This window comes from Bufo bufo, chromosome 6 (genome assembly GCF_905171765.1).
Source record: "Bufo bufo chromosome 6, aBufBuf1.1, whole genome shotgun sequence".
In the NCBI taxonomy this organism is placed as follows: domain Eukaryota; kingdom Metazoa; phylum Chordata; class Amphibia; order Anura; family Bufonidae; genus Bufo; species Bufo bufo.
The window spans coordinates 195,917,590-195,945,111 of record NC_053394.1 but is presented as its reverse complement, the minus strand read 5'-3'; the positions used below and the strand labels follow the sequence as shown (position 1 = coordinate 195,945,111).

Genomic DNA, 27,522 nt, shown 5'->3' with positions numbered 1-27,522 from the left:
GTCTTGATGATGGCGCTGCAACCACACCGAAAGCGCCCTGGCTACCCAGGCCGAGGCGAATGCGGGCCGCAGACCTGTGCCCGCCAGAGAGAAGATGGCTTTGGAAAGGGAGTCCAAACGCCTGTCAACAGAGTCCTGTAGGGAGGACCCGTCCAGGACCGGTATTGCCGTATTCTTAGCCGATCTGTCCACCGGAGGGTCGACCTTAGGAGAAGACCACTGCTGCACGTTATCTGCCGGGAAAGGATAAAGAGTATCCATGCGCCTTGTAGCAGAAAAACTGTGATTAGGGCGTTCCAAAGCCTTAGAAAGGACCTTGGCAAAATCGCCATGAATGGGGAATGTGACTGTCTCCAGTTTTCTGGAGTGGAAGAGGGGGAATTCCTGGCTACTAGTAGAAGGAGGTTCTCCCTGGATGTCAAAGGTGTCACGTACCCCCGTGACCAAGTCTGCCACCATGGTGGAGAGCTTAGGTGAGGGTTCCGGCTCCGTGTCCTCGTCCGAGCCGGACCTTTCCCCTTCAGACCAGTAATCCCTGCGAGAGGGAGAGGCTGAACACGCCTCCAGGCGAGGGGGGGAGCAGAGTCATCCAAGGAGGGATGCTGCTGCGTACGCTGCCTCTTAGCGGTCGAGCGTCCTCTGTGGGGGGCAACGGGAGGTGGAGCGGTGCTAACCACAGGCACCGCAGGCGGTGGATCAGTGTCCGCCATGCGTTCCATAAAGGCTAAGGCCGCGCGCGAGACTTGGGCCAAGTCCGCGGCCGCGAAGCTATGGCAGAGGCCCAGGAGGGCTCCGCGGGCTCCGAAGGGGCGGAGGAGGGACTGGGCTGGTTTGGTGGAGGAGGAGGTGGATGATCCTGTCCCGAAGCAAGGCAAGAGTCACAGGAGCCTGTAACCGATAGTGGCAAGCAGCAGACCTTACAGGATCCAAGTGGGACCTGAGGTGTCGCTTTAGATTTTTGGGGGGCCCCAGGTCTTGGCATGATGGCGGCAATCCCGGAGTCAGGGTCTCCTACAGTTTTGCGGAACACTATCTGTCCTACCGTGACCTGTGAGGAGCTGGAGTAGCAGTCAAGCGTGGAGAGGTGCTGAGGCAAAGCGGAAGCGCCGGAGCTGACGCGATAGGCTCCGCCCCCCAGTCGCATCACAGATCGCGCGGGGAAAAAAATCGCACGGGAGAAAATTGCGCCAACAATATTGCGGGGAAGATCACATGCTCCAATCACATGGTACATCACCACGGTGATGGACCATGTGATTGGAGCATGTGAGCTGTCGTCACCAAAGGTCCTTTAGCCGACAGCTCATCATTAAAGAAGTAAAGAAGAGACCGGGAAATACGCGGAGGAGGTGAGTTAATTTGTTTATTTTTTTTAACCCCTCCAGCGCTATTTTACTATGCATTCTGTATTCAGAATGCTATTATTTTCCCTTATAACCATGTTATAAGGGAAAATAATACAGTGAATAGACTGTCACCTAGCAACCATGCGTGAAAATCGCACCGCATCCGCACTTGCTTGCGGATGCTTGCGATTTTCACGCAACCCCATTCACTTCTATGGGGCCTGCGTTGCGTGAAAAACGCAGAATATAGAGCATGCTGCGATTTTCACGCAACGCCCAAGTGATGCGTGAAAATCATCGCTCATCTGAACAGCCCCATTGAAATGAATGGGTCCGGATTCAGTGCGGGTGCAATGCGTTCACCTACCGCATTGCACCCGCGCGGAAATCTCGCCCGTGTGAACGCAGCCTTAGTGGTCATATCTTTGCAGCTTATGTTTGGGTGGATGCCAACAAATAATTTCAATAAAGTGACTTACAGATCTGATAATTAGACTCCTTCCTAAGAAATAAGAATACATTATTATATTTTTCAGTGACTCTTTCAAGACAACAAAAAAACGAAAAAACCCTCAGTCACCTGGAAATAGATGAAGATACATTAAATTTGTGTCCCCTTACTATAGTGCTTTCCATGTACTCTTAATAAAATAAAAAAGGACTACTTACATCACACATCACTTGAATTTGTACAAAACAAGATAAAAAATGGGAAATAGCTCACCCTCTCACAACCACAGAGAGGTGATCTGGTCTAAAATGATTCACCCTTCACAAATGCAAGAAAGGGGAGAGCGTTCCCCGAAACGCGTTTGGTTTTAAGAGATCCAAATTGGAGATCAGAATATGACCCATCTGTGAGAAGTAAAAACTTCAACTACAGTGCACTGCAAGTTTGACCTCAGCCATCACTTGAATTTGTCTCTGATCTAGGGCTCAATAAAATATTAATTTTATTAAAAGCCTGAAAGCGGTTTTGAACCCATGAACACTGCTTATAAAGCAAGTGTCTTACCACCGAGCTATTGACTTAGACACCAATGATGGTGATTTTTTTTTTATCCATCTATGAGATTTAGTATACCAAAAATACAATGAACGTAAAAGTCATTGGCGCTGACCCCGACAAGTGAAGAAAGTCAGATATCAGCGTCTCACATCACTTGAATTTGCCTCTTATCTAGGGCTTAGGCCTCTTTCACACGACCGTTGTGTGCATCCGCGGCCGTTGTTCCGTTTTTTTTCGAGGACCCATTGACTTTCAATAGGTCCGTGGAATACTCGGAAAAGGCACCGTTTGTCATCCTTGACCGTGATCCGTGGTTTGAGTCCGTGAAAAAAATATGACCTGTCCTATTTTTTTCACGGCCATCGGTTCACGGACCCATTTAAGTCAATGGGTCCGGGAAAGAACACGGATGCACAAAAGATTGGCATCCGTGTCCGTGGCCGTAGGTTAGTTTTTATACAGACGGATCCGAAGATCCGTTTGCATAAAAGCTTTTTCAGAGATGAGTTTTCACTTCGTGAAAACTCAAATCCGACAGTATATTCTAACACAGAGGCGTTCCCATGGTGATGGGGACGCTTCAGGTTAGAATATACTAACAGAACTGTGTACATGACTGCCCCCTGCAGCCCCCCCCCCTGTAGTTAACACATTGGTGGCCAGTGCGGCCGCCCCCCCCCTGTAGTTAACTCATTGGTGGCCAGTGCGGCCGGCCCCCCCCTCCCCTGTAGTTAACTCATTGGTGGCCAGTGGGCCCCCCCCCTGTAGTTAACTCATTGGTGGCCAGTGCGGCCGGCCCCCTTCCCTCCCCATGTAGTTAACTCATTGGTGGCCAGTGGGCCTTCTCCCCTCCCTCCCCCTCCTAATTAAAATCTCCCCCCTATCATTGGTGGCAGCGGAGTGTACCGATCGGAGTCCCAGTTTAATAGCTGGGGCTCCGATCGGTTACCATGGCAACCAGGACGCTACTGCAGTCCCGATTGCCATGGTTACTTAGCAATTACTGGTTGCCATGGTTACTTAGCAATTTGTAGAACCATTATACTTACCTGCGAGCTGCGATCTCTGCGTCCGGCCGGGAGCTCCTCCTACTGGTAAGTGACAGGTCCGGCCGGGAGCTCCTCCTTACCAGTAGGAGGAGCACCCGGCCGGACCTGTCACTTACCAGTAGGAGGAGCTCCCGGCCGGACGCAGAGATCGCAGCTCGCAGGTAAGTATAATGGTTCTACAAATTGCTAAGTAACCATGGCAACCGGGACTGCAGTAGCGTCCTGGTTGCCATGGTTACCGATCGGAGCCCCAGCGTTTAAACTGGGACTCCGATCGGTACACTCCGCTGCCACCAATGATAGGGGGGAGATTTTAATTAGGAGGGGGAGGGAGGGGAGAAGGCCCACTGGCCACCAACGAGTTAACTACAGGGGAGGGAGGGGGGGGCCCACTGGCCACCAACGAGTTAACTACAGGGGAGGGAGGGGGGCCGGCCGCACTGGCCACCAATGAGTTAACTACAGGGGAGGGGGGGGGCCCACTGGCCACCAATGAGTTAACTACAGGGGAGGGGGGGGCCGGCCGCACTGGCCACCAATGAGTTAACTACAGGGGGGGGGGGGGGCTGCCCCCTGCTGCCTGGCAGCACCTGCCAGGCAGCAGGGGGCAGTCATGTACACAGTTCTTTTAGTATATTCTAACCTGAAGCGTCCCCATCACCATGGGAACGCCTCTGTGTTAGAATATACTGTCGGATTTGAGTTTCACGATGTAACTCAAATCCGACAGTATATTCTAACATAGAGGCGTTCCCATGGTGATGGGGACGCTTTAGGTTAAAATATACCATCGGATTGGAGAAAACTCCGATCCGATGGTATATTAACTCCTGACTTTACATTGAAAGTCAATGGGGACGGATCCGTTTGAAATTGCACCATATTGTGTCAACGTCAAACGGATCCGTCCCCATTGACTTGCATTGTAATTCAGGACGGATCCGTTTGGCTCCGCACGGCCAGGCGGACACCAAAACGACTTTTTTTTCATGTCCGTGGATCCTCCAAAAATCAAGGAAGACCCACGGACGAAAAAACGGTCACGGATCACGGAAAAACGGGACCCCGTTTTCCGGACCGTGAAAATATACTGTCGTGTGCAATAAGCCTTAATAAAATGTTGAGGCTGAAAGGGGTTTTGAACCCAGGAACACTGCATATTGTTGTGCCTTTTCATAGGTAAATGCATTGATATCCAATTATTCTAGTCAAGATGGATGTTCATTGCCTTTAAGAGCCATGCTCGACTATAGTTACAATTTTGTATATCTTGAGTAGGCCAAAGTAAGGTCGTACAAAGGTTTCTGCTTTTTAGTGTTATTCTTCTCATAAATGTACCAGTCTGAGGAGCCTCCTTGTCTACTTATAAATTTATGATGGGAGATAAGATAAGGCTACTTTCACACTAGCGTTCGGGGCTCCGCTTGTGAGTTCCGTTTGAAGGCTCTCACAAGCGGCCCCGAACGGATCCGTCAAGCCCTAATGCATTCTGAGTGGATGCGGATCCGCTCAGAATGCATCAGTCTGGCACCGTTTGTCCTCCGCTCAGCAGGCGGACACCCGAACGCAGCTTGCAGCGTTCGGGTGTCCGCCTGGCCGTGCGGAGGCAAACGGATCCGTCCAGACTTACAATGTAAGTCAATGGGGACGGATCCGTTTGAAGTTGACACAATATGGCTCAATTTTCAAACGGATCCGTTAGCATTATCATGAAAAATAAAAAATAAGAAATATATATATATATATATATATATATATACACACAGGTCCTTCTCCAAAAATTAGCATATTGTGATAAAGTTCATTATTTTCTGTAATGTACTGATAAACATTAGACTTTCCTATATTTTAGATTCATTACACACAACTGAAGTAGTTCAAGTAGTTTTCTTGTTTTAATATTGATGATTTTGGCATACAGCTCATGAAAACCCAAAATTCCTCTCAAAAAATTAGCATATCATGAAAAGGTTCTCTAAACGAGCTATTAACCTAATCATCTGAATCAACTAATTAACTCTAAACACCTGCAAAAGATTCCTGAGGCTTTTAAAAACTCCCAGCCTGGTTCATTACTCAAAACCACAATCATGGGTAAGACTGCCGACCTGACTGCTGTCCAGAAGGCGATCATTGACACCCTCAAGCAAGAGGGTAAGACACAGAAAGAAATTTCTGAACGAATAGGCTGTTCCCAGAGTGCTGTATCAAGGCACCTCAGTGGGAAGTCTGTGGGAAGGAAAAAGTGTGGCAGAAAACGCTGCACAACGAGAAGAGGTGACCGGACCCTGAGGAAGATTGTGGAGAAGGACCGATTCCAGACCTTGGGGGACCTGCGGAAGCAGTGGACTGAGTCTGGAGTAGAAACATCCAGAGCCACCGTGTACAGGCATGTGCAGGAAATGGGCTACAGGTGCCGCATTCCCCAGGTCAAGCCACTTTTGAACCAGAAACAGCGGCAGAAGCGCCTGACCTGGGCTACAGAGAAGCTTTTTTCGGATGAAAGCAAATTTTGCATGTCATTCGGAAATCAAGGTTCCAGAGTCTGGAGGAAGACTGTGGAGAGGGAAATGCCAAAATGCCTGAAGTCCAGTGTCAAGTACCCACAGTCAGTGATGGTCTGGGGTGCCATGTCAGCTGCTGGTGTTGGTCCACTGTGTTTTATCAAGGGCAGGGTCAATGCAGCTAGCTATCAGGAGATTTTGGAGCACTTCATGCTTCCATCTGCTGAAAAGCTTTATGGAGATGAAGATTTCATTTTTCAGCACGACCTGGCACCTGCTCACAGTGCCAAAACCACTGGTAAATGGTTTACTGACCATGGTATTACTGTGCTCAATTGGCCTGCCAACTCTCCTGACCTGAACCCCATAGAGAATCTGTGGGATATTGGGAAGAGAAAGTTGAGAGACGCAAGACCCAACACTCTGGATGAGCTTAAGGCCGCTATCGAAGCATCCTGGGCCTCCATAACACCTCAGCAGTGCCACAGGCTGATTGCCTCCATGCCACGCCGCATTGAAGCAGTCATTTCTGCAAAAGGATTCCCGACCAAGTATTGAGTGCATAACTGAACTTAATTATTTGAAGGTTGACTTTTTTTGTAATTAAAACACTTTTCTTTTATTGGTCGGATGAAATATGCTAATTTTTTGAGATAGGAATTTGGGGTTTTCATGAGCTGTATGCCAAAATCATCAATCTTAAAACAAGAAAAGGCTTGAACTACTTCAGTTGTGTGTAATGAATCTAAAATATATGAAAGTCTAATGTTTATCAGTACATTACAGAAAATAATGAACTTTATCACAATATGCTAATTTTTTGAGAAGGACCTGTATATCAAAGGCAGCACACGAATAACGGTGAAAAAATAGGATGTTTATTTCCCCATGTGTAGACAGCAACGTTTCAGCTCTCTCAATGGAGCCTTTGTCAAGCCATAGCAATCAGTGCAAATTCAGGTGTTTAAATAACATACATAATTATTGGGTGAATTACATGATTATACAAAAAATTACATGATTATACAAGAATTGTTTACAAAAAATTCATCAAAGTTATCCAAATTCATGACATGTGTTTATAATAAATCAGCTACACAGTTCATATCCGTGTTTACAGTTGTGATATTCGACAACATCCATAACCCACTTAATTAGATGTGTATACATAATTCATAGTGATTACATTCAGGTGCCCATAATTGTGTAATATTAAAAACAAATTCAAAGGCTCCATTGAGAGAGCTGAAACGTTGCTGTCTACACATGGGGAAATAAACACCCTATTTTTTCACCGTTATTCGTGTGCTGCCTTGGATTCTTCTATACATATACCTAATTGGATCAAGTCCGTGATCTGCCCAAGGAATTGCACCCCTGTGATTTGTGTGCTGCTCATATTTTTTCTTTTTCTATATATATATATATATATATTTATTTATTTTTTTGTTCATGGTAATGTGAACGGATCTAAGCGTTTGCATATAGGAGCGGATCCGTCTGTGCAGATACCAGACGGATCCGCACCTAAACGCAGGTGTGAAAGTAGCCTAAGTTATGCAGCTGGTGATAATTACCTATACAATTAGGTATTTTTTAATGAAGCAAAATATATAATATGTATGTGTTCATTTAATGAGCCTTAGTTAGTCCTTAGCATAAGACAATCAGTAGGACATTATATATATATTTATATATATATATATTTATATTATATTGTTATATGTTATGAAGACAACATGTATCCAGTATAATATAAATATATATTTCTCATTAGGAGAATATTAGTCTCTAAAAGAGTGTCTGTAAAAGATGTGTGTTTTGTAACAATCACATCTTTGGTATGATAGATAAGGTACTGATATCTCTGAGAAAACAAGACCCATTCAAATAATTACGGTCCATAAATCAACAGAGTGAGAAACATTCAGAGAGACACCTAGAGGTCCGTCTCTAATTGCTACAAGTGTCAGAATTAATCCCTATAGCTTTGAATTAAAGCTTCTATGGTCAAATGTATAGAATACTTTTTAATTAGACTTACATAGTTAACCCTTTATACTATGATGCAAATAGCTTACACAGCAGTGCCACCTAGGTATGAGTAGGTGACATTACAACCGTAGCAAAAGTGCATTCTGGGTAAGGTTATGATGTCATTTCTTATCAATAGTCACACCCATCCGACAATGATTGGAAAGTTCCAAACTAGGAAGGTACAGTACAGACCAAAAGTTTGGACACACCTTCTCATTCTTGAAGCTCATCAAGAGAATGCCAAGAGTGTGCAAAGCAGTAATCAAAGCAAAAGGTGGCTACTTTGAAGAACCTAGAATATGACATATTTTCAGTTGTTTCTCACTTGTTTGTTATGTATATAATTCCACATGTGTTAATTCATAGTTTTGATGCCTTCATAGTCATGAAAATAAAGAAAACTCTTTGAATGAGAAGGTGTGTCCAAACTTTTGGTCTGTACTGTATGTCTAACTGATAAGTTTGTGATCATAAACCATACACAGGGGGAGAAGTAAAGGATTAGAGAGAGAAGGAACAAGTGGAGCTCTCTAGAGGGGTCTATCAAGATGGAAGCCATAGTGAGATGCGCTATGATGGGCCACCCAGCTTTCCTAGGAGCAGAAGTGAGATTCCTACTAGGACTTGGTAAGAGACACAGAGAATGATATTTCATTTTATTAAGATTAAATTGGATAGTGTGGGTGAAATTATACCATCTAGATTGGCGAATAAATAAATAAATTATTTGATCATCTCCATATTGAGATTTAGTCTAAGGATATTGTGAGACTTCATTCTATCTGCAGAAGAATCAAGACTCATAATCTAGCAAAGCATTAAATGATTGCATATATGATGGGTTCCCACAGGAAAGACTTATTTCAAGTCCTTCCCATTTAAGATATGGTCTAGCAAAGATCCTAGATCCCTGTTATTTGTCTTAATAGCCTTACCAAAGTCATATGTGTGAAAATAGTCCAGGATGGGGCGGAAGGATACAGTTATCTTTTCTAAGTTATATCCTTGAATGGATTTGCCCATCTTGAAGTCATGTGATGTGTAGTTGGTTAGAGGGTGAAGAATGTATTTAGCATTCCATATTGATGTCTAGGATTAGACATGCCCATCTTGATATCATGAGGTTTTCTCTGAACAGAAGTAATATATATAACTTATATTCCTATTTTGATATTCTAACCTAATAATAGCTTGGTTATAATGTGACAAGTTATCTTCACTCACATGTATGGTTAAGCTTGTAATGCTTTATATTAAAGAGGACCTTTCACCAGAATAAAACATCTAAACTAACTATACAGACAAGGAGAGCGGCGCCAAGGGATCTCCCTGCACTTACTGTTATACCTGGGCGCCGCTCCGTTCTCCCGGTATAGCCTCCGGTAATTTCATAGTTAGGCTCCACCCAGGAGAACCTGACGGCGTCTCATTCTCCCATGCTGTAGCGCTGGCCAATCGCAGCGCTCAGCTCATAGCCCGAGAGAAAAAAAAAACCTCTCCGGCTATGAGCTGAGCACTGCGATTGGCCAGCGCTACAGCATAGGAGAAAGACGACGGCAGGTTCCCCTGGGTGGAGCCTAACTTTGAAGATACCGGAGGCTATACCGGGAGAACGGAGCGGCGCCCAGGTATAACAGCAAGTGCAGGGGGATCCCTGGGCGCCGCTCTCCATGTCTGTATAGTTAGTTTAGATGTTTTATTCTGGTGAAAGGTCCTCTTTAACGCTATATATATTCATTTGCATGTATCATTGTGTTTATTTACTTATATATGTTTATAACCTTGTAACCAATACACCTGTGTATTATTGTATAATGCAGAACTACATGTTTATCATTAACGTCATCTCACGTCAAAAATAACTTATTTATCTGAGGAAATAGTCGGACTCCGATGTGAATTTTATCAATTAGGTTGTCTACAATTCACCAGGTCATGATTTTAAGAATTTATGACAAATTTTATATATATTCTTTATGGTTAATTATTTTATGACCACAATTAATAATTTTTGATTGAATTATTACTTCCCGACAATATGAGGCAACTGCATTACTACTGTGCTATAAGCTTGGCTAGTATTAGTTTTGGATTTTCTTCATCTATGTGATTTAGCATACAAAAACACAACAAAGCTACATGCACACGAATGTTGTTTGTTTCCATTTTTTTGCGGATAGGATGCAGACCCATTCATTTCAACGGGTGGCACACCGTGTGCTGTCCGCATCAGTATGTCCGTTCCCCCGCAAAAAAAATAGAGCATGTCCTATTTTTTTCTAGTTTGCGGACAAGGATAGGCATTATTACAATGGATCCGCCAAAAAAAAAAAAAAAGGATGCCATACGGAATGTCATCCGCTTTTTTTGCGGACCGCAAAACACACACGGTCATGTGCATGTAGCCTAAACCCTAAAAGTCATTATGACCCTGACGAGTGAAGAAATGAGTATTACACTCACCGGTAATCCGGTTTCCTGGAAGTCTCCATGACACCAAGTCCTGAGATTGACTTCCTTCTGATTGGACAGGAAAAACACAGAGAGGTTAAAACCCCCACCCCCTCCTCACATCACCAGTGTATTTTAACGAAGAACCCCAGGATGAAAGGATAATAGCTAATAGCAGAAAAAAAGGGTGGGATATATGTGGTGTCATGGAGACTTCCAGGAAACCGGATTACCGGTGAGTGTAATACTCATTTCCCCAGTCGTCTCCATGACACCAAGTCCTGAGACAATATCAAAGATACAATTAGGGGGGGACGACTGCCGACAGGACCTTACGTCCAAATCTTAGGTCATCATTAGCAGCTACATCTAGTCTGTAGTGCTTAGTGAAAGTATGGACTCTTTTCCATGTTGCTGCCCTGCAAATCTGTTGTAAGGAGGCTGAGGCTTTTTCCGCCCAGGAGGCAGCCATGCCTCTCGTAGAATGTGCTTTTAGGGAAGCAGGGACGTCTTTTCCCTGAGCTTTATATGCTTCAGAGATTGCCATCTTAATCCATCTGGAGATGGAACTTTTTGCCGCTTTCTTCCCTTTGTTAGGACCTGAAAATTGGACAAACAGGTTTTTGTCTATTCTCCAAAGACTGGTAGCTTCCAGGTACTTTAAGACCGCTCTCCGGACATCTAATGTGTGGTAAGTGATTTCCTGATCGTTTTTCGGATTGTCACAGAATGAGGGGAGAACAATGTCCTGAGACCTATGGAAGGTCGAGACTACCTTGGGGAGGAAAGTCGGATCTAATTTGAAAATTAATTTGTCCTCAAATATTGCAAGGAATGGTTCTTGGATGGACAAGGCCTGCAGCTCACAGACCCTTCTGGCTGAGGTTATTGCCACCAGAAAAATCGTTTTAATGGTAAGCCATCTGATGTGAATAGAGTCCAGAGGTTCAAATGGATCGGAGGTTAGACCCCCTAGTACCGTATTAAGGTTCCATGGTGGCACCATGTTTCTAATCGTAGGTCTGATCCTATCTGCTGCCTTAAGGAATCTGGATATCCAGGGATGTTCCGTTAGCTTGGTATTATATAGTGCTCCTAAAGCCGATACCTGGACCCTAAGGGTATTGGGGAATAGACCTAAATCTAGCCCTTCTTGAAGAAAATCCAGGATTAGTGAGATGTTGGCTCTAAACTGGTTGAAGGAGGTTCCAGACCAATCAGCAAATTTCTTCCATATTTTTTGGTACTTGTCGTTGGTACTCTGTTTCCTACTAAGGAGTAAGGTGTTCACTACTTTTTTTGATAAACCAAAGTTTAATAAGTTGGATTCTTCAGAATCCAGGCTGTTAACTTTAGTATTTTCAGGTCTGGGTGAGTAATGGGCCCCTGACTTAGAAGGTCCGGCCTCTGAGGTAGAAGGAGAGGAGCTTCCACGCTGAGGGCTTTCAAGAGGGAGAACCAACTTCTCTTGGGCCAGAAGGGGGTTATCAGGATTAATGTACAAATTTTCTTTTAGGAACTTCTGTAACACTCTGGGGATAAGCGGAAATGGGGGGAAGGCGTAGACTAAGTTTGTTGTCCAACTCTGGTTGAAGGCGTCTACTGCCCGAGGATGATCCCTGGGGTTGAGGGAGAAGAACTGGTTTAGCTGATGATTTCTCCTGGATGCAAACAGGTCTATCGTCGGCCTGCCCCATTTTTTTGTGATTAAGTGGAAGGCTTCTGGAGCTAACATCCATTCCCCTGGGTCTAGTCTGTGCCGGCTTAGGTAATCGGCCTGAATGTTTAAGACTCCCTTCAGATGAACCGCTGAAAGAGATTGAATGTTGCCTTCTGCCCAGGAAAAGATTTTGTTTGCCAGGTTCTGTAGCAGGCGATGCCTTGTGCCTCCCTGGTGTTGGATAAAGGCCACGGCTGTAGCGTTGTCCGAGTAGACTAGGACGTGACGACCCTCTGCCAGCTGAATCGTGTGTTTCAGTGCTTCCCACACTGCCCTCAGCTTCTTGAAATTTGAGGATTGCTGACTCACGTAATTCCCCCATGTTCCCTGGTAGGAGTTCCCCTGGACGACCGCTCCCCACCCGTGGAGGCTGGCGTCTGTTGTGATGACTAGAGGGAGATCTTGTGCCCAGAAAATCCCGTTTTCTAGGTTCGATTTGCTGAGCCACCAAGTTAGTGATTTATTGGTCTCTGTATCTAAGAATATTATCCTCTCTAGGGTTAATTGCGATCTGTTCCATTTGTCTAAGATGAACTTCTGGAGTGGTCTTAGATGGAACTGTGCCCAGGCAACTGCTGGAATGCAAGCAGAAAGACTCCCTAGTACCTTCATGGCCTGTCTTATTGAACAGAATTTCTCCTTCTTGAACTTCCTCAAAGCTGTCTGAAGTTTTACTATCTTTTGAGGCGGTAGAAAGGATCTTTGGGAGACTGTGTCTAGAGTAATGCCCAGAAAAACCTTCCGTTTGGATGGGATTAAATCCGATTTTTTCCAATTGATGAGCCAACCTAGGCTCTGTAGATGATCCAGGACTAACCCGAGATGGATTCCCATGGTCTCTATGTTGTCTGCCACTACCAGTAGGTCGTCCAGATAGGGGATCACACAAATCGCCTTTTCTCTCAAGGTTGTCAAGGCTTCCGCCATTATTTTGGTAAAAACCCTTGGGGCAGAAGAGATCCCGAAGGGGAGACACCTGAACTGGAAATGCTGAATGTTTCCGTCCAATTCTATCGCGAACCTTAGGAATTCCCTTGACGACCTGTGAATTGGGACATGATAATAGGCGTTGCTTAAATCTATTGTGGCCATCACTGCATCCTTTTTTAAGAGTTTCACTGCTGACTTCAGGGTCTCCATTTTGAATTTTTGATATCTTACGTATTTGTTTAGATGTTTCAGATTTATAATTACCCTGGATTTCCCGTTTGGTTTCTTTATGATGAAGAGGCGGGAATAGAATCCCAGTCCTGTCTGATTTTTTGGGACGGGCTCTATGGCGGCCAAGGTTAATAGGTTTTTTATGTCGTTTTTTAAGGTCGCAGTTTGAGATGGGGGAAGGGTAGTGATCACATATTTCTGTGGAGGGGAAGAGAGAAGATCTATCAGATAACCCTCTTGTATAATACTTAAAATCCACCGGCTGTTTGTTACGTGCTCCCAAGATCTTAGAAAGGAGCTGAGTCTTCCCCGCACTGGTATGGCGTCATTGTTTGCTGTTGGATGAGGAGGCTTCAGCCCGATTTGGGTTGAAGAGGAAACTTCTCCCCCTGCCCCCCTTCGCATAGCTCCACCTCCCAGTCTTCCCTTTATCTTTTTTATTCTCGGGCTGAAAAAATCGGTCACGAAAGGGCTGCCTTTTTTGTTTATATCTTTCCTCTGGAAACCCTCTTTTTTTATTTGTCGCGTTGTCTAAGATTTTATCTAAATCTTCACCGAAAACATACTGACCGTGGAAGGGGAGTGCGATTAATTTATTTTTAGATGTGATATCTCCTGACCACGCTTTAAGCCATAGTGCCCTTCTCGCTGTATTTGAGAGAACAGCTGTACGGGCGGACAGTTTAACTGATTCAGCTGCTGCGTCTGCTAGAAAGGAAGTTGCCATCTTTAATAGAGGCAAGCTCTCTAGGATTTGATCCCGTGGTGTTTTATTGACCAGATGTATCTCCAGCTGGTCTAGCCAAAGGTTTAGTGTTCTGGCCACACATGTAAAGGCAACGCCCGGTTTGAGAAGGGCCGCCGTAGTCTCCCAGGTCTTTCGCAAGAGACTCTCCGCTTTCCTGTCTAGAGGATCTTTCAATTGTGCTGAGTCTTCAAACGGTAGGGCCGTATGTTTTGCTACCTTGGCCACTGGCGCGTCTACTTTTGGAATGGTCTCCCAATCCGTACAGTCCTCTTGGCTAAAGGGGTAGCGCCTCTTAATTCCCCTTGGGATAAAGGATCCTTTATCCGGTTTTTCCCATTCTGACCGAATTAATTTTTGGACACTATCAGGGACTGGGAAAACAGCCTTTTTCCTTTCACCTAGACCCCCAAAAATTTCTTGCTGGGTAGACTTAGGAGCTTTAGGCATCTCCATCTGAATGGTGGCCCTGATAAGTTCATCAATATCTTCAGGATTGAACAGGAAGCGCTTATATTCACCCTCTTCATCTGAAGATACAGGGTGTTTTTGGACAGATTCGGAGTCTGAGACCGCCAGCCCCTCAGAGTCGGAATCCAGGATAAGTGATTTAACACTACGGGAGTCCTGAGTGGGGGGAACTTTGGGGGGAGTAGGTTCTCTGGTAGTTAAGGCTAGCTGAACCTCTTCTTTTACCACTTTCCTAATGTCTTCAATTAAACCAGAAGACTCGGCCTTGATGACATTGGTGGTACATTCTTTACACAGGGGCTTGGATCCAGTGTTAGACAATCTTTTGCAGCAAATACCACATTTCCTAGTTTTTTTAGCTGCAGAAGCCGAATCCTTTTCTCCCTGAAATGGTAAGGGAGGAAAGGATGAGCAGACTGAACCCACCATACAAAGCATGTACCTGAGAACAGGTTACTCACTGTCCCAGGGTTTGATGCAGGCTCGGTTCCAGAGCCCGGCGTGAGGGGGGTGCTCATCCTGACTCCCGACCGCTTCAGAGATGCTTCACAATATGTGAGAGCCGCGCTATGCAGGGCGCCGTTACACAGGTCCTGAGCGTTTTTATAGCGTCTCCATGTGCTTCTCATGCTGCAGGACCTGTGGCGCATGTTGATGATGTCAGCGCGCTTAGCTCCGCCCCCGGCGTCTGACATCATCCGCCTGCCGGCCGGAAGGGACACATCACAGTGCCGATCCGCCGTGTTCCTCCTTCCCTCTGCATCAAGCCCTCCGGGACCGCCGCAGAGGGAATCTTTGCAGGGGCACTACCTATGCGCCCGAGCCCAGGCCTAACCGAACGGAGGAGGGAGAGCTGCACTGCAGATCCGACCTCGGCCTGCAGATGAATAATAACTCCAGGTGAGCCCAAACGAGCTCCGTGCACCTCTCCTGCTTCCTATCCTGATGGGACAGGAAAAACACTGGTGATGTGAGGAGGGGGTGGGGGTTTTAACCTCTCTGTGTTTTTCCTGTCCAATCAGAAGGAAGTCAATCTCAGGACTTGGTGTCATGGAGACGACTGGGGAAAGTCAGATATCAGTGTCGCACATCACTTGAATTTGTCTCTTATGTAATGTTTAAAAACATTAACTTGTTGTTTTAAGGTTACTAATTGGTTTTGAACCTAAAAACTCCAGTGCACAAACCAGTAACCTAACCACTGGGCTATGCGCTCATACAACACTGGCGTTTTGGCTTTCCGTTTGTGAGATCCATTCAGGGCTCTTACAAGCGGTCCAAAACTGATTAGTTTTGCCCTAATGCATTCTGAATGGAAAAGGATCCGCTCAGAATGCATCAGTTTGCCTCCGTTGCGTCTCCATTCTGCTTTGGAGGCGGACACCAAAATGCTGCTTACAGTGTTTTGGTGTCTGTCTGACGAAACTGAGCCGTTCTGACACACAATGTAAGTCAACGGGACAGATCAGTTTTCTATGACACAATAGATAACGGATCCGTCCTCCATTGACTTTCAATGGTGTTCAAGACGGATCCGTCTTGGCTATGTTAAAGACAATACAAACGGATCCGTTCTGAACGGATGCAGACGTTTGTACTATCTGAACGGATCTGTCTGTGCAGATCCATGACGGATCCGCACCAAACGCGAGTGTGAAAGACATATTTAAGCATTTCAGACATATAGCCAGAAGCTCAGCCACATACTTTCTTTGGTTGTGTGATATAGCATACACATATACAGTATATCTATAACTCATTCTGACTAACATTCTAAGTCAAACTCAGGCTACTTTCACACTATCGTTCGGGTGTCCGCTTGTGAGCTCCGTTTGAAGGGGCTCACAAGCGGCCCCGAACGCATCCGTCCAGCCCTAATGCATTCTGAGTGGACGCGGATCCGCTCAGAATGCATCAGTCTGGCAGCGTTCAGCCTCCGCTCCACTCAGTAAGCGGACACCTGAACGCTGCTTGCAGCGTTCGAGTGTCCGCCTGGCCGTGCGGAGGCAAGCGGATCCGTCCAGACTTACAATGTAAGTCAATGGGGACGGATCCGTTTGAAGATGACACAATATGGCTCAATCTTCAAACGGATCCGTCCCCCGTTGACTTTCAATGTAAAGTCTGGACGGATCCGTTCAGGCTACTTTCACACTTAGAATTTTTTTCAAACTATAATGCAGACGGATCCGTTCTGAACGGATACAAACGTCTGCATTATAGGAGCGGATCCGACTGAGCAGACATCAGACGGACCCGCTCTGAACGGTAGTGTGAAAGTAGCCTTAGATGTTAGTCAAATATCAAAGTCATGGTCAGGTGTCTGGGTTAGTATTTTGCCTCACACTGACATTATTCTGAGATGTGACTATGATATCTGACCAGGTCCTAAAATGAACACTGTACAGGATGGGGAATGAGCTCATTCACAGGTGCTTTCATATGACATAATGGAAATACTGGCCTGTGCCATTTTAGCTGCCTTCCACAGCATTAAGCACTTAAAAGGGGAGTTTAACCCTTTAGCATTATTAGAGAAGACTTTACAAACCATACTAGAAAGTCAGGGAATGGCAAAGACCAAAAGTGGGTAAGGGTACTTTCACACTTGCATTAAACTTTTCCGGTATTGAGTTCAGTCCTAGGGGCTCAATACCGGAAAAAAAATGATCAGTTTTATCCTAATGCATTCTGAATGGAGAGCAATCCAAGGATGTCTTCAGTTCAGTCACTGTATGGTTTTTGGATGGAGAAAATACTGTAGCATGCTGTGGTATTTTCTCCAGCCAAAATTCTGGAACACTTCCCTGAAATGTATTAATGCCGGATCAGGTATCAAGTGTTCCGGCAAAATGGATCCGGTTTACAAGTCTGCGCATGCGCAGACTTTTAAAAATGTGAAAAATAATAAATACCAGATCAGTTTTTTTCTCCGGAAAAACGGATACGGTATTGCAATGCATTTGTCAGACTGATCAGGATCCTGATCAGTCTGCAAATGACATGCCTTTGCATAGAGTTTTCCTGATCAGGCAGGCAGTTCAGGCTGGAATCAAACAACTCAAGTGTGAAAGTACCCTAAAAGTGGTAATTCTTCTAGTGGGACATTTAAAGGTGTGTCTAAAGAGAATAACCATTGCTCAACAGGCAACAAACAAAATTACAACATTTGTTAGGGTACTTTCATACTAGCGTTATTCTTTTCCGGCATTGAGTTCCGTCCTAGGGGCTCAATACCGGAAAATAACTGATCAGTTTTATCCTAATGCATTCTGAATGGAGAGCAATCCGTTCAGGATGCATCAGGAGGTCTTTCAGTTCAGTCTTTTTGACTTTTCAGGATGGAGATAATACCGCAGCATGCTGCGGTTTTATCTCTGTGCAAAATTCCAGATCCAGCATTTTTTCACATTGAAATGCATTAATGCCGGCAAGAGTGTTCCAGCAAAACGGATCCGGCATTGCGGTCTGCGCATGCTCAGAACGCAAAAATTTTTAAAAAATAAATAAATGCCGGATCAGTTTTTCCCGGATGACACGGATCTGGTATTTCAATGCATTTGTCATACGGATCAGGATCCTGACAAATGCCATCAGTTTGCATACGTTTTGACAGATCCAGCAAGCAGTTCCGGCGACGGAACTGCATGCCGGAATCCTCTGCCGCAAATGTGAAAGTACCCTTATCAGGATACTACCTAGTAGAGAATGATGTATAACCAGTAAGGGTACTTTCACACTAGCGTTTTTCTTTTCCGGTGTTGAGTTCCGTCACAGGGGCTCAATACCAGGAAAAAAAATCAGTTTTATCCTAATGCATTCTGAATGGAGAGCATTCCGTTCAGTATGCATCAGTTCAACACTTGCCAGAATGCCGGATCAAGCATTATTTTCCATTGAAATGTATTAGTGCCGGATCCGGCATTAAGTGCTCTGGCAAAACGGATCCGGTTTTCCGGTCCGCGCACGCGCAGACCTTTAAAAAATGCAAAAAAAAAAAAAAAAAAAAGAAGTTCAAAAAAAAAAACGGATCAGTTTTTCCGGATGACACCGGAGAGACGGATCCGGTATTTCAATGCATTTGTCAGACAGATCCGTATCCGGATCAGTCTGACAAATACCATCTGTTTGCGTCAGGATTGCCGGATCCGGCAGGCAGTTCCGGCAACGGAACTGCCTGCCGAAATCCTATGCTGCAAGTGTGAAAGTACCCTAAGGATCCAGTTGGACAGTCAACTAAGAAACATGCATAGGCAATGGCCAGCCATACTAAAATGTGCAGACTTGCATAAACAAAAAACCAAATGAGCTACTGTACCTTTCATAATAAATACCTTAAGAGGAAAACCCCATTTAGTATATTGTGGTCACATAGAATGTTTGTACTAATGTCAAACTCACGTCTCCGAGAAAGTGTAGCTACAGACAGGTCTGCGAACCATGAAATGTTTTTAAATCGGTCAGGCAACAGAAATGTATGATGGAAGGGAGGTAGATGAAAGTGCTTTAGGTTTAAGGAAGCCTATGTGCCCTGTCTATTATTAAATCCTTGGACAAGGCATGCAGCAATAGGCAGGCAAAGGAGTCAGTTCAGAAATCTTTCAGCTCTTCTGTCTTAATTGTTTCTGCAATACCTCAAAGACACACACGGATGTGCTGCAAATGGTTTTCTACATCTTCTATTTTGGCTTTCACCTGTTACTGCATTGGCAACGTCTAAAATTTCGTTGTGGGCAGTAGTAATCAGTTGTCTTGTTTTCCCTGTGGGAAGTGCAATTCCCTTGAGAACCCAAGTGCTCAAACTGGAACCCAAAACCCACTTAATTATCGCAACGTGCCAACATGGCAATTTAACCTAAATACCAATATAGTATATCTTCCATGTACTTAATCATTTAGCTATAATAGCCTGCCTACATTCAATGAGTTGCTTGTGCCACTTATAGCACACCCTGTGCTGATGAATGGCAGGAAAAGTATAAGGCATATTGGTACACCATTGACTTTTTCCAGGGTGCAGCTGCCCACAGAGAGAGGGCTCAGATTGCCGCCTCTGGCACCAATGCTATATAGTGAGAAGGAAGAAATGTACACCAATTACCTGCCTGTAGCAAAAAATTATGGAGAGGGCATTCAGAAAAACTGATAAAATGTTAATGTGCTTAAAAGGGCAATATCTTCAAAGTATGAAGGATTCTGTTAATTACCACTATTTAATCATAACCTCACCTATTAGTCATAAGAGAAACACTGATGGCAGGCTATGTACAAGAAGACAGCACAGTGAAAAAATAATTTATTGATCCTCTTTAAATATAACCCTTCTGCTCCCTCGTATTTCTCATTCAACACCATCAAAACAAATATGAAAAATTTATTAAACAGGTAAGTGCAGAAACAGTTAAGAAATTCACATTTTCAGGAGCATCTATTGCAGGGACTAGCAAACTCTGGCACTCCAGCTGTTGTGAAAGTAAAACTCCTAGAATCATCCTTTCATTTTTAGGGGAGTTACAAGAAGAGCTGAATAAGTGCGCATGCTGGCGTTATAGTTTTACAGCAGGTAGAGTGCCGAAAGTTGCTAATCGCTTATCTATTGTGTGATGCCTGATGCATGTTAAATTAATTAAAGGAATTGTCATTTAATATCAAAGAAACTGCAAGTGTGAATTAACAGGTGACCAGACTGACCTTCAATCTCAGAAATTCTCTTCTCAGTTTCTTTTTCCATTACTTTCTGCTGGAAATGGATTTTGGCCACTTGTGCAACTTTTTCTGCCTCTGTCAATGAATGTGATTTGTGAGAAGTACGGCAATCCACTAGTAAATATGTCTGTTGACCAGCAAAGCTGCTCATATGGTCAGTAAAAGCAATAAATTTACCCAAAATCAATAATGTATATCTAATATTCTAGCATTAGTGACAGTATTACTTATTTTTATGTACGGTATATTGTCACTGAATGTATAAGCAGTTTACTTTAAGGCTATGTACACATAATTTTTAAGTACCGTACTTGTTTGTTTAGCACTGTTCATCCTAGTGCTGTTTACAGCCACTAATCCCATGTTCTTAGACTCACTGGACTGAGCGCACCATTTTGGGCCACATCATCCTGACCTTCCGTTAATGGTATGTCTGTTAGCATGAGATTATCCTTACCAATTGTGTGCAGCCCAGTGCATGTGGCTGTTCTCCTAGTGTTCTGGGTTGTTGAAACCACATGATCTAAAATACACTGGCTACGAATGCACTTTGTTGCATTTTGGAAATATCATGTACTCATTAGGAGCTAAAAATCTTTTTCAATTCACCTTTTTTTTTAAATGAATAAATAAATATGGAGCCCTTTTCTCTATACAAAGCTGGCATGCTCTATTAGCAGGATCTGAATTTTCTCTTTTCCATCTAGCAGGGAGCTGACTGGCTCCTTATATCTGCCCCGTACAAACACTCATTAAAGCTCAACCCTTCTCTTACTGATAAGAATGTGGCTTATATTAGTAATTTAGAGCAGGCATGCTCAACCTGCGGCCCTCCAGCTGTTGCAAAACTACAACTCCCAGCATGCCCGAACAGCTTTCAGCTATCAGCCTACAGCAGGGCATTGTCGGAGTTGTAGTTTTACAACAGCTGGAGGGCCACAGGTTAAGCATCCCTGATTTAGAAGGTTATTATATGATGGCACAAAGTAAAAGTAGGATTCACACAGCTAGAAAAACGGGTAACCATTTGTGACAGAATAGCTCAATATTTTTAATAAAGACCAATTGAACAAATTTTTAACCCCTTAAGGACACATGACGTACCGGTACGTCATGTGTTGTTCCGATCGTTAGATGATGCGCGGGGGGGTCCCCCCCCCCCCCCCGTGTCGGCGATCGCTGCAAACCGAAGGTCAATTCAGACCTACGGTTTGCGGCTTTCTATAGTGCGGCGGCGGTGCCATCGGGTCCCCATGGGGCTGTGTATGTGGGGGGGGGGGGACCCGATGGCATGGAAGGCAGCGCGATGCCTTCCTGAGGCATCTGCGCTGCATTCCGGTGAAGAGCCTGTGAGATCCAGCCCCCTGGATCTCACAGGCCCCGGAAGCTGTATGAGTAATACACACAGTATTACTCATACAGCCAATGCATTCCAATACAGAAGTATTGGAATGCATTGTAAAGGAATATACCCCCAAAAGTTCAAGTCCCAAAGTGGGACAAAAAATAAAGCGAAAAAAAGTTGAAAAAATAAAGTTTTCCCCCCAAAAAATTAAAAGTTTCAAGTAAAAATAAACAAAAACGTAATTTCCCTCAAATAAAGTTTAAAAAAATTAGTAAACAATAGGGGAAAAAAAAAAGTATACATATTAGGTATCGCCGCATCCGTATCGACCGGCTTTATAAACATATCACATGACCTAACCCCTCAGATGAACACCGTAAAAAATAAAAAATAAAAACTGTGCTAAATAAACCATTTTTTTTGTCACCTTACATCACAAAAAGTACAACAGCAAGCGATCAAAAAGGCGTTTGCCCACCAAAATAGTACCAATCTAACCGTCACCTCATCCCGAAAAAAATGAGCCCCTACCGTTCGTATCGACCGGCTCTATAAAAATATCACATGACCTAACCTCTCAGATGAACACCGTAAAAAATAAAAACTGTGCTAAATAAACTATTTTGTCACCTTACATCACAAAAAGTGTAATAGCAAGCGATCAAAAAGTCATATGCACCCCAAAATAGTGCCAGTCATCTCATCCCGCAAAAAATGAGACCCTACCTAAGATAATCGCCCAAAAACTGAAAAAACTATGGCTCTCAGAATATGGAGACACTAAAACATGATTTATTTATTTTTTTAAAATTATATTATTGTGTAAAACTTACATAAATAAAAAAAAAAGTATACATATTAGGTATCGCCGCATCTGTGACAACATGGTCTATAAAAATATCACATGATCTAACCTGTCAGATGAATGTTGTAAATAAAAAATAAAAAAACTGTGCAAACAGCTATTTTTTGTTATCTTGCCTCACAAAAAGTGTAATATAGAGCAACCAAAAATCATATGTACCCTAAACTAGTACCAACTATACTGCCACCCTATCCCGCAGTTTCTAAAATGGGGCCACTTTTTTGGAGTTTCTACTCTAGGGGTGCATCAGGGGGGCTTCAAATGGGACATGGTGTCAAAAAAAAAAAAACAGTCCAGCAAAATCTGCCTTCCAAAAACCGTATGGCATTCCTTTCCTTCTGTGCCCTGCCGTCTGCCCGTACAGCTGTTTACAACCACATATGGGGTGTTTCTGTAAACTACAGAATCAGGGCCATAAATATTGAGTTTTGTTTGGCTGTTAACCCTTGCTTTGTTACTGGGAAAAATGGATTAAAATGTAAAATTTGCCAGAAAAAATTGAAATTCTGAAATTTCATCTCCATTTGCCAATAACTCTTGTGGAACACCTAAAGGGTTAACGACGTTTGTAAAATCAGTTTTGAATACCTTGAGGGGTGTAGTTTCTTAGATGGGGTCATTTTTGGGTGTTTTATTTATTATGTAAGCCTCACACAGTGACTTCAGACCTGAACTGGTCCCTAAAAATTTGGTTTTTGAAAATTTCTGAAAAATTTCAAGATTTGCTTCTAAACTTCTAAGCCTCGTAACATCCCCAAAAAATAAAATATTCCCAAAATGATCCAAACATGAAGTAGACATATGGGGAATGTAAAGTAATAACTATTTTTGGAGGTATTACTATGTATTATAGAAGTAAAGAAATTGAAACTTAGAAATTTGCAGTTTTTACAAATTTTTGGGTAAATTTGGTATTTTTTTTTATAAATAAAGATTTTTTTTTACTTCATTTTACCAGTGTCATGAAGTACAATATGTGACGAAAAAACTATCTCAGAATGGCTCGGATAAGTCAAAGCGTTTTAAAGTTATTAGCACTTAAAGTGACACTGGTCAGATTTGCAAAAAATGGCCTGGTCCTTAAGGTGAAATAGGGCCGAGTCCTTAAGGGGTTAAGGGACAGTGGATACTTGAGTATTGTAGTGGTTAAGCTTCCTTTAGTGGCTAGCACCAGCTCATACCACTGCTGCCTTACATTTACCTGGACCACTGGTCTTTATCTCACCATGAGCGCAGAGAGCAGCTGTCAATTCTCACACTTGTTGAGACTATAGTTCTCATAGGTGGGTCATGGAGACACAAGTGTACACAGTTTACTGGATAATTGATCCAGCTCTTAGCAATTGGGCTCTCACAGGAATATATATATTAGTTTTTTCCTGTGAAGTCCAGTTCTAAAGTCTGGATTGCGAGGGCACACATTTTTTCAACCACTAGTAGGCCTTGTACAGGTGACGTGCCAGGACACAATTGAACACACCATAAATGTGCACACCACCCTGCTACTATAGACTGTTTTGGATTTCTGCCTATTGGCCTTTTGGCTTTGTCGTCTTATATTGTGTACTTTAAAAAAGGTTTATTGTTTTCATTTAAGGTTTTCACAGGAAGGGATTTGATTTATATCAAGGACTGATGAGGGGACATCCCCTACATCTAGAGGAAAGAAGGTTTCTACTCATAGAAGAGCATTCTTTACGGTAAGAGCAGTGAGACTATGGTGATGGTGAATTCACTAAAAGAGTTCAAGAGGGGCCTGGATATATTTCTGGAGTTAAATATTACAAGTTATAGTTATTAGATTTATGGAGAAGGGTTGTTGATCCAGGGAATTATTCCCATTGCCTGATTGGAGTTGGGAAGGAATGTTTTCCCCTGAAATGAGGAAAATTGGCTTCTACCTCACAGGGTTTTTTGCCTTCCTCTAGATCAACCTGAAGGATAGCAGCAGAAACAAATAGAAAGAGAGCTCATAGTACCAAAAATATATAAATTTTATTAGAACATGATAAAAAATGACAAAAATAATTAAAGTTGATACATAAGATGCCGTAAACCCCCTGACGAAGGCACGCCGAAACGAGCGTTGGGGTAGCGCCACCCTGGGTCTCTTTGCACTCGGTTTGTTCAGGTGAGCTTTGGTCTCCTGCTGCCCCCCCTCTGGCTATATGATCTTGTTGTTCACCCACACTTGGTCTTTTTATGCAACATACTTTCACCTTACATGTGCTTGCATTTTCATGCCATTGGGGGTGCATGTGTTGACCCTGCTTTACCTGGCACCTTATGGTTCCATCATTTATCCATTCATTACATGGGTTAGGCATTGTACCCAGCACTCTTTTCCCATGTTATATATCATAATATATTATACCTTGCCATTTTTCCATCCGTGTGTTTCTCCTCCCAGGGTGGCGCTCTTTTTTGTTCTGCGCTTTCTTTTCATGTTTTACGGCATCTTATGTATCAACTTTAATTATTTTTGTCATTTTTTATCATGTTCTAATAAAATTTATATATTTTTGGTACTATGAGCTCTCTTCCTATTTGTTTCTGCTGTTTCACTCGGGAGCTTGTACCGAGTTATACTTTTGGTGTTTCCCCTGTGGTTGCATTGGGTGGGCACTGTTCCTTACCCGTCCCGGGGTACCCTGGTCATTTTGTTTGTTTATCTGAAGGATAGCAGGCTGAACTGGATGGATGTCTTTTTTCCACTTAAACTATGGTACTATGATAATTGAGAAAAAATCCTATATTTATTTCTACATTCTGAGATTTGATAAGAATATGGTTTAAATAAGTGTTTACAAGCTGTTAGTAGTTCAGAGATAACAGCTATACATAGACGTCAGATGATGGCTCAAAATAAAACTAAGATGCTGACAGATAGGCTAAATCTTAACCCTTTATAACAAAAACTGCTGAAACATTTTTTTTTTAAATAAAGACCAATTGAGAAAATGATTTTTAGCCTAAATTAAGTAAAATGTAATCATGAAAGAAAATTTTCCCAAAAAGTGTTCATTACCTTTAACCCCTTAACCACCTCAGCCCCCCTAGCTTAAACACCCTTAATGACCAGACCACTTTTTACACTTCTGCACTATACTACTTTCACCATTTATTGCTCGGTCATGCAACTTACCACCCAAATGAATTTTACCTTCTTTTCTTCTCACTAATAGAGCTTTCATTTGGTGGTATTTCATTGCTGCTGACATCTTTACTTTTTTTGTTATTAATCGAAATTTAACGATTTTTTTGCAAAAAAATGACATTTTTCACTTTCAGTTGTAAAATTTTGCCAAAAAAAACGACATCCATATATACATTTTTCTCTAAATTTATTGTTCTACATGTCTTTGATGAAAAAAAAAAAGTTTGGGTAAAAAAAAAAATGGTTTGGGTAAAAGTTATAGCGTTTACAAACTATGGTACAAAAATGTGAATTTCCGCTTTTTGAAGCAGCTGACTTTCTGAGCACCTGTCAATTTTCCTGAGGTTCTACAATGCCCAGACAGTACAAACACCCCACAAATGACCCCATTTCGGAAAGTAAACACCCTAAGGTATTCGCTGATGGGCATAGCGAGTTCATAGAACTTTTTATTTTTTGTCACAAGTTAGCGGAAAATGATGATTTTTTTTTTTGATTTTTTTTCTTACAAAGTCTCCTATTCCACTAACTTGTGACAAAAAATAAAAACTTCCATGAACTCACTATGCCCATCACAAAATACCTTGGGGTGTCTTCTTTCCAAAATGGGGTCACTTGTGGGGTAGTTATACTGCCCTGGCATTTTAGGGGCCCGAATGCGTGCGAAGTAGTTTGAAATCAAAATCTGTAAAAAATGTCCGGTGAAATCCGAAAGGTGCTCTTTGGAATGTGGGCCCCTTTGCCCACCTAGGCTGCAAAAAAGTGTCACACATGTGGTATTGCCGTACTCAGGAGAAGTTGGGCAATGTGTTTTGGGGTATCATTTTACATATACCCAAGCTGGGCGAGAAAAATATCTTGGTCAATTGCCAACTTTGTATAAAAAAATTAGAAAAGTTGTCTTTTGCCAAGATATTTCTCTCACCCAGCATGGGTATATGTAAAATGACACCCCAAAACACATTCCCCAACTTCTCCTGAGTACGGCAATACCACATGTGTGACACTTTTTTGCAGCCTAGATGCGCAAAGGGGCCCACATTCCTTTTAGGAGGGCATTTTTAGACATTTGGATCCCAGACTTCTTCTCACGCTTTAGGGCTCCTAAAATGCCAGGGCAGTATAAATACCCCACATGTGACCCCATTTTGGAAAGAAGACACCCCAAGGTAATCAATAAGGGGCATGGCGAGTTCATAGAATTTTTTTTTTTTGCCACAAGTTAGCGGAAATTGATTTTTTTTTGTTTTTTCTCACAAAGTCTCCCTTTCCGCTAACTTGGGACAAAAATTTCAATCTTTCATGTACTCAATATGCCCCTCAGCGAATACCTTGGGGTGTCTACTTTCCGAAATGGGGTCACATGTGGGGTATTTATACTGCCCTGGCATTTTAGGGGCCCTAAAGCGTGAGAAGAAGTCTGGAATATAAATGTCTAAAAATTTTTACGCATTTGGATTCCGTTATTTTTTGACACAAGTTAGTGGAATATGAGACTTTGTAAGAAAAAAAATAATAAAAAAAAATTCCACTAACTTGGGCCCAAAAAAATGTCTGAATGGAGCCTTACAGGGGGGTGATCAATGACAGGGGGGTGATCAGGGAGTCTATATGGGGTGATCACCCCCGTCATTGATCACCCCCCTGTAAGGCTCCATTCAGACGTCCATATGTGTTTTGCGGATCCGATCCATGTATCAGTGGATCCGTAAAAAACATACGGACGGCTGAATGGAGCCTTACAAGGGGGTGACCAATGACAGGTGGGTGATCAGGGAGTCTATATGGGGTGATCAGGGGTTAATAAGTGACAGGGGGGGGGGGGGGTGTAGTGTAGTGGTGTTTGGTGCTACTTATTACTGAGCTGCCTGTGTCCTCTGGTGGTCGATCCAAGCAAAAGGGACCACCAGAGGACCAGGTAGCAGGTATAAAAGACGCTGTTATCAAAACAGCGTC

General features: G+C 43.2%; 1 protein-coding gene across 5 annotated transcripts in view; it reads right to left on the bottom strand.

Moving 5' to 3' along the window:
* The window catches only part of LOC121005185 (erlin-1-like), a 343,035-nt gene that overhangs the window by 127,985 nt on the left and 187,528 nt on the right, over positions 1 to 27,522 (bottom strand). For 4 of the 5 annotated variants that reach the window (XM_040437766.1, XM_040437767.1, XM_040437768.1 and 1 more), the window contains one exon: positions 20,185 to 20,274. The exons of the other annotated variant lie outside the window; for it this stretch is intronic. In XM_040437766.1, coding sequence (XP_040293700.1) covers positions 20,185 to 20,274 — 90 coding nt within the window. The remainder of the gene's footprint in view (positions 1 to 20,184; positions 20,275 to 27,522) is intronic. 5 annotated transcript variants of the gene reach the window in all.